This window comes from Arachis ipaensis, chromosome B07 (assembly GCF_000816755.2).
Source record: "Arachis ipaensis cultivar K30076 chromosome B07, Araip1.1, whole genome shotgun sequence".
Taxonomy (NCBI): Eukaryota; Viridiplantae; Streptophyta; class Magnoliopsida; order Fabales; family Fabaceae; genus Arachis; species Arachis ipaensis.
This window is the reverse complement of record NC_029791.2, coordinates 125,092,976-125,101,072: the sequence shown is the minus strand read 5'-3', so window position 1 is coordinate 125,101,072 and position 8,097 is coordinate 125,092,976. Positions and strand designations below refer to the sequence as shown.

The window sequence follows — 8,097 nt, the reverse complement described above, 5'->3', positions numbered from 1 at the left end:
GGGTGCGTTCTGTTGCAGCTGCAAAGAATTTTCCAACCTTGGGAAGGACTTTTCCATTTCCCAGTGAGTCATGTATTGCGATCTTGCAGCCTCTTCCAGACCAGTTATTCTGGCCATCATCAAATTGTGGGTTTATTATGATGTTATCATCTTCAGTTGACAAAGTTCCTGTTGTTTTTGCCTTTATTATAAAACAAAGGAGGACAATTCATCACAAGTTAGTGAGTTTAAAAGAGATTACATGTGCAATGATTATGTTTATTGCAATGGAAGATGTGGTAACTATTTCATTTCAGGTATGTATGTGCTTCAAGTTTGTTAAATATATTAGACTTTTCACCAAGATTTATAATTTTGCAAAGATGTAACAGCATTCAGAAATGGAAAATTACATGATCCTCAATATCACTTGAACTAGAGCAGGTAATCTCTACTGATTGTATAAGAAGGTCAACTCCAGGAGCAGGTCCTTCCAAATAAAATGTAACTCGATCAGGCATAGTTGACAATGAAAATGTCCCTTTCAGATTTTCCCAGCTACCCTTTGTACAAGAAGTTCTGTAGGAAAATAATGGTCAATTTTGTAATCATTTTGGTAAATGTATCTTATAGAACAAGGAAGAGAATACAATGAGATTATAAAAATTATTATGTACCTCCCAAGGAACAGGTAGCTTGCATCAGAACCATGATACTCTAGTTTCAGGGTAGCTAGAACATCAGCAGATCCCTCAGAAAGTGCAGCTACTCCAACATTGGCCGAAACAGCATAAGTGGAAGCGACAGAGACTTTTCCGGTGATATCTTGCTCAAGACCTTGCCACCATTCCTTTCTGTTTGTGATAACAGCATATTTAGCACCTAATGTCATTGTCACTCCTCCTTGAGGACCTGGTTCAGTTGAAGCAACATAGCCGTCGCAGCCATTCGGATGCCAAAAGCTTAGCCCTTCAGAGAAGTCATGATTTTGTATGATATTAGTAGGCTTGGTCATACTTGGAACAGAGTGTTTTCCCTCCATGATCTGCCAAAGAAAACAATATCAGAAAATAGTTAGGAACATGCATACTTTTCAGAGGTTTTATGTGAAACAATAATCATATCTTATGTTTAGAATCTCAATCTCTACACCAACTATTTCCATGATCATCTAAAGAAAATTAATACAAAACACTTGAATGTTTTGTTCTTTAGATGAGTAAAACATCACCAGCATTAAAATAATGTCTCATGTACCATATGCTACTTATACTATAATAAAATATGTCATCTACCATATACTACCATCTTAAATTCTTAATTGCTGCAATGGTCCCTATTAACTTGCAAGCATCTACCGCAGTTATTACAACTTATGTGCTAGCAATTAAGTAATAAGAAAAGAGAAATTCAACAGAACAAGCAAAAATCTTCTTTAAAGTCTCCATACCTGTAAACCAATTCAACAATTATAATCAGCAAATCTTTCAGAACAATTTGAGGCTGTGCTGTTCTTGTGAAGCAGTAGGCCTACAGTCTCTCAATATATGTATGTACTAATTGGCTCACCAAATTTGAGTGTGAAAGCTACGGAAAATTGTGGGGCCAACAAACCAAACTAATAGAAAAAATGAAAGTTCAAAAACATGGGGAATCCAATTCCAAACTAGTCTAAAAATGTGTGAAAGCTGTTAGCGTCTTCTTCCCAGTTGTGCTTTGTTTATTATCTAAACCACATGATCATCTGAATTTCACAACTGAATATTATTATTATTATTATTACTATTATTATTATCAAGACCCTTTCAAATAATAATACCAACAATGGAAAAAAGGTGGAGTAGGAATTGATATCTTTGTGAATTTTGTTTTGCTTTTAGTTCCCATTTGCTTTGTCTTGCAGATTATCTATGCTTGAATTGGACTGGAAGCCTAAGGTTCGTAGAGTTGAGGAAGAATATAATAGTTTTGTTCCTTAATTTTATAATAATAAACTACTCACTCTTCCTTGCTTTCTTTGATGTGGGACTAACTTCAACACTCTTCACACTTGCAACATTAACAAATTCCATGTATGTGTATGAGACTTGGATTACAAGGTTTTTCATAGTTAGGTGGATATTGCTTTTTGATCCATAAATATCGTATATTTATTATGACATTGAACAAGTTGAGAATCTTTTTATGAATGTCCACAATATCATATATAGTTTCTAAAGTATTTACTTGCGAGTCAGATAAACCAAATATGTTTGATCCTGAAACTTGAGGTTATCAACTATAATTATGGGTAATGATGACTAATTGGATCAACTTAGCTGAAACTACATTCAAGGGTGGCATGATTAAGGAGAGGAGGACAACAACAACTAATGATGTTGCTAGTTAAGGAACATAATAAAATAATAATTAATTAAATAGAAAAATAAAAGGATATGAGGGAGTCAGTGCAGAAAATAGAAGTGGGTGTCAATTAATGTTACCACATATATATTCCATAATACTTGTCTGTCTCTGATCTAAAACAAAAGCTCCGGTGGGTATTATTAATGGAGTGCAGTTAAAGACATGAACGTAAGGAGAATGAAAAATACGAGACTCCATGGTTTGATTATTATTAGGGAGAGATCCACACAAATTCTGTTGATTCTTTCCGTTGCCGACACTCAAAAGTCAAAACTGAACCTCAACTCAACTCCTACCCTCACTTGGATTTCGTTCTCTCTTTCCACTTCTTGACTTTTTAGTTTTACCTTTATTTCTGTCCGTTGACTTTCAGCTTTAAATGGATGGACTGGGCCGAATTAAGCCTAATCTTCTTCCGTGGAGTCGCAACTCATTGGGCCTTCACTATTGTCTGTTAATATTACTTGGGCCTGTATGTAGGTTTTTTGTTTAAAAAAAACATTATTTCACATTCGCATAAGATCATGAGCCGAGAAAACAAAATAAAAAATATAAATATTAGTTAGAAAAATAAAATTTCTAATAGTAATATAAAATTATTTTTATTTTTCTAAAAGATCTTTTAAAAAAAGATAACTTGAAAACATCTTTTTTTTTTTAAGCTTACCCAAATAAGTCCTTAATACTCTTATTTCTTATCTCAAAAATTCTTTTGACTTGAGCATAAAGACTCATGCAAGTATCTTTTCTGTCAGTAAATTTTTTTTTTCTGGTTAACAGATGGGGCAAAGTCCAGAGATTACAAGATCGAAATTACATAGGGTAATAAGATCCCTTTAGCATCATCATCAATGATTTTCACAAAATTTCTGAACAGTGTTATCAACAAAATGAAAATCTTCAATTAAGCTAAGACTCCTTCTAGCAAGAAAATCTGCTGCACGATTTTTTTTCTTTGTAATTATGCACAAAAGATAGCCTCCAATTTCGCTGCTTAAGTTGACTGATTCTTCTTACTAAAGTATTTGGATGTATTGAGATATTCTGTTTATTTCGGAGAGTATAGATAATTTTAGAGTATACTTCAAGCTCAATTCTTTTAAGTCACAAGTCCTATGCAATCTCCAAACACTTAACCACCTCCCACAGCTCTGCTTTAAATATTGTACAGTCCCAATGTTAAATATATATCCCGCTATCCAGTGCCTCTGGTCATATCTTATTAATTCACTACACCCTGCTCTGCCAGGCTTTCTCACAGAAGTTCTATTTGAATTGGTTTTTATCCACCCTAGAAGAAGAAGTCTCTATTTTATGTGGCATTCAACTCTTCTTCTAAGATTCTATAGCAAGGTATGCTTTTTAAAGGCCTCATAGATGCTTTGGACAAAAGGAATTATGAATCGGAGTCCATAGCATAGATTGGTCTTTTATATGGAGAAAAGAAAATTTTCTTTTTCTCCAGTTCCATATTTTCAAGCAAGTTACTATGAAATACGATAACTATGTTCCCTCTTTTGAGGTATCAATTTTCGATGTCGGGTTCCATCTAATCCATATATCAAAGGAAGCTCTAAGAAAAAGATATAAGTTTTGGGGATGCACCATACGTACCCAGATTTTAGTCGCCGATGTGCAATATCTTAACACGTGGAGGAGCGTTTCTTGCCGTCTGTCATAGAGGTGGCAGTTCGGACAGCTTCCAAACAGCTTTGCTCTCCAACTTGCATTCACTAGTCTCTTGTGAAAGACCATTCACATAAAGCATTTTATGCACTGTGGACCTTTCCATTGCCAAATAATCTTCCATGTCATATATTACTATCCTTCCTCCTTTGTAATCATATAGTAAGCACTGGCCACAATAAAGTTAGCATTACTTGTTCCTTTCCAAAAGGGTTTGTCTTTGCCCATTTTATCATTGGGTGGCAACAAGGCTCTTATTTTATTTATAGAGTCATTAGGGAGAAATTGCCTCAAAAGATTTATATTCCACTCACCATTTTGAAGGACAAAGTCACGAACTTTAGCATCCATCATATCTTCTCCGAGTTCAATTGTAATCTTTAAAATAAGCTTGTCTTCACTCTTGACCCACCAATCACTCCAAAAATTTGTTTTACAACCATCACCAATATCATAGCCAATATGTTATTTTATACTTTTCCATACTTTAACTAGTTGTTTCTAGAAGGGATAATTCGATGGGTGAGAGATAATATTAGACATTAAGTCTGTCCCCCTGCCATACTTAGCGTATACCATATTGACCCATAAAGAATTTGACTCTGTCAAAGTTCTCCACAAAGTTTTCATAAGGAAAGCTTTATTAATAAGATTGAGCTTACGAATCCCTAAGCTCCCCTGAACTTTTGGTTTACACATGCTCTTCCAGCTAACAGCGTGTAATTTTCTGTTGTTATTCTTCTTTTTTCACATAAAATTTCGTTGGAGTTTCTCTATTTCATTACAAATCCTAATTGGAATCTTGGTGTGAGCCATATCAAAACTAAGGCAAGGATTGATGACTAATTAGACTAAAGTGATTCTCTCTACTATAGACAAGCATCTTGCTTTCCATCCCTTAAGCTTCTCTTTGAATCTCTTTACAGTCATCTTGAAACTGTCTTTTTTTTCGAGTTCAAGATCATAGCCCCCAAATAGCATCCTAAACAAGGGACTTCCTTGAAGTGCACACACTATTTATTGCACTTCTCTCTGTTGTAACAGTTTCAGAGTAGAGCATAGATGTTTTAGCCACATTTATCTGTAATTCCGATGCTTTACCAAACACTCTGAGAGTGCTTAAAAGCATTTCCATTTGCTCCCATGAAGCTTCGGCAAAAAGTAATAAGTCATCAGTAAAGAAAAAATGCAAGATCAAAGGTCCATCTCTTCTAGCTCGCATTGGTTTCCAGCCCCCTTTGATAATTTTATCTTCAATCATGTGAGATAGTTTTTCCATAGCAATAACAAAAAGATACGGAGACAAAGGGTCGCCTTGTCTAATGCCGCAGGTAGGGGTAAATGCATATGTTTTACACCCGTTCTAAAGGACCTTGTAAGAGACAGATGTGACACAGTTCATTATAATCTCCACGATCTTTTTACTTACACCCATTTTTTCTAAAAGCCATCTTAATAAAAATCCAACTTAATCTATCATATGCTTTTTTGAAATCAATTTTGATGGCCGTAAATTTCTTTTTTCCTTTCATCTTCCCCATATCATGTATCATTTCCTTTGCGATGATTGTATAATACAACCAAGAACAAAGCTTGACTAACAAGGAGAAATTTTATCATTCAGAAGGGATTTTAGCTTTTTCACCAGAATCTTTGTAAGGATTTTATATACTACATTGCACAAAGATATTTGCCGAAATTGATTTATAAATTCTGGTTGATTATTCTTAGGTATCAGTGCCAAGAGAGTCTAATTTACACTTGTAATTTCACTTGGGTTATTCCATAGGAAAATGATAAAGTGTGCAAAGAAGTGCCCCAAAGTCTACCAATTTTTCTTAAAAAAACAGGGCTAAAAAGTCGTCTTTACCTAGAGCTTTCATAGAGCCTATGTTGAAAGGAAAAGTTTTAATGACATCAAAGCCAGGAGAACTTAATATACCAGTGTTAACATGTTCTTTTATTATGAGAAATTTACAATTTGTGTTTAGGGGCATCCTATTCACATCATTTTCTTTATACAGGTCCTTGTAGAAGTTCGAGGTAAATTCTATCAACTCTTTACTGTTCTCACACCAGCTGCCATCTTGCCTTCTCAACTTGATAATTCTATTTCTCCTTCTTCTAATAAGGGTTTTTGTATGATAGTACCTCATATTTCTATTTCCCTTTACAATCCACTGTTGTCAAAATTTTTGTAACCAAAATTTTTTTTCACGGTTCAGGATAGTCTCCAATTCATGTTTCAACTCTTTATCCAAATCTTGGAGAAACAGGTTACTGCTATAGGATGCCGCATTTTGAATTTCTTAAAGACGGTTGAGGATTCTTATTTCCTTCTTCATTACATGCCCAAACACCTCAATATTTCAAGTTTTAAGGTTGCCTTTAAGTGATTCTAGTGCTCTCGTAATTGATAGTCATTTCTCCAAGAGTGTTATATGAAATCTGTAAAATCTTAGTGAGTTAGCCACATCACTTCAAAACAAAATGGATTTTCATCCCTATCAAATCTCCTTGGTTCAAGATCTACTAAAAGGGGGTGGTGGTCAGAATTCACTCTTGGGAGAACATTCATAATCACATTTGGGAAATTCATTCTCCATGATGAATTTGCTAAGGCACGGTCTAGTCTCTTAAAGGTCTTTTCTCTGCCTTCTCTAATACCATCAATCCAGGTAAACTTGGAGCCTATAAATCCCAGATCAATTAAACAACACTCCTCAATCCATCCTCAAAACCGGTTACAAGTTGTGCTATCAATAGGCGCTCCTCCTTTTTTTTTTTATCTCTCCTATGATATCATTGAAGTCACCAATCAACATCCATTCCTTCCTCACATCTCTAGCTATATCTTTCAAAGCTTCCCATAAGATGTGCCTCTATTGGGGATGAGGATTGACATATATTGCTATCAAGTACCACACTCTTTTCTTCAAGTCTTTGACCTCTAGGTGAATAAACTGTTGGTGAGAAATATCAACCCTCAATATCAGGCCATCACTATTCCATAATACCCATATTCCACCCATGAAACCAATCGCCTTTTCCAGAATGTTATGCATGAACCCCATTTCTTTGATAACTCTATTGGCAGTATCTTCACTACATTTGGTTTCAATTAACACAGTAATGTCGGGACTATACTGGCTAACAATCTCTTTGGGTGTGTGAATCGTAGACTCATTCGCACACCTTCTGATATTCTAGGAAAGAATCTTCATAGAGATAGGAGATTAAAACAAAATAAAATATAACAGAATACAATACATTCAAAGCTCATCAGAGTACCTGACCAAGGGAGGGGCAAGTCCCATCACTGCCACTGCATCTCATCCCTTATCTCGTTGCGGTTTTCCAGAATCATAGCTTCATTGCTTCTATTTTCCTTCTCAAATTTGTCCATAAGCTCTATTAGAACCTTCGATTCTAAGGATTCAAAACCTGGGGGGGCTAAATCAGGCGATTTGTCCAAATTCTTTCTGTCCAGGGTTGATTCTACCACTTGTAACATCTGTGAAGGGGTATCACTTTTCATTGTAGTCTAATTCTCTTTGAAATGATGAGGTTGGGGGTAAATTTTCATGTTTTGGTTCAAGGTGTTATCGATATTGGAAGGGTTTGGGTGTGCGATGGTTATGGAAGGGTGATATTATTTGTTACTTCTATTGCTATTGTGGATCAAGCTTGGGTCAAGCTATTGTTGCTGGTTGCTTGTCAAAGTTTTGTTCCTTCTTGGACTTTAGTGGTGACAGACCTAGATGGGTTAGGGCTAGGTTTGTTTGGCACATTTTTTTAATTAGTGGGCTGGTTTTGGCTTTGGGTTCTGTAGGAAAGGCTCTGTGTTTATTTACCTTTTGTGTCATTTGTCTTTTTTCCTTTTTGGGTTTCAAATTTATCCCTTTGTGCCCTAGCTTTTATTACTTGCCTTTCATCACCTTTATCCTTTTTCAATAATTTGAATGGAACCTTCATTAACCTCATCATTTTATAGCACAGCAAACCTAGTTAGAAATGTTAAATGTT

General features: G+C 35.3%; 1 protein-coding gene and 1 long non-coding RNA gene across 2 annotated transcripts in view; one reads left to right on the top strand and one right to left on the bottom strand.

Annotated features, from left to right (window-relative positions):
* LOC107607951 overlaps positions 1 to 7,750 on the bottom strand; it is a 10,646-nt gene extending 2,896 nt beyond the window's left edge. Inside the window, exons 1-4 of the mRNA XM_016309842.2 lie at positions 7,363 to 7,750; positions 657 to 1,024; positions 393 to 558; positions 7 to 181 (exon numbers count right to left, since the gene is read on the bottom strand). Of these exons, the coding sequence (XP_016165328.1) occupies positions 7 to 181; positions 393 to 558; positions 657 to 1,024; positions 7,363 to 7,407 (754 nt within the window). The 5' untranslated portion in view covers positions 7,408 to 7,750. The remainder of the gene's footprint in view (positions 1 to 6; positions 182 to 392; positions 559 to 656; positions 1,025 to 7,362) is intronic.
* Positions 3,043 to 6,792, top strand: LOC110264435. The gene is made up of 2 exons (XR_002350610.1): positions 3,043 to 5,402; positions 5,861 to 6,792. It is a non-coding gene; the product is annotated as an uncharacterized LOC110264435 (long non-coding RNA).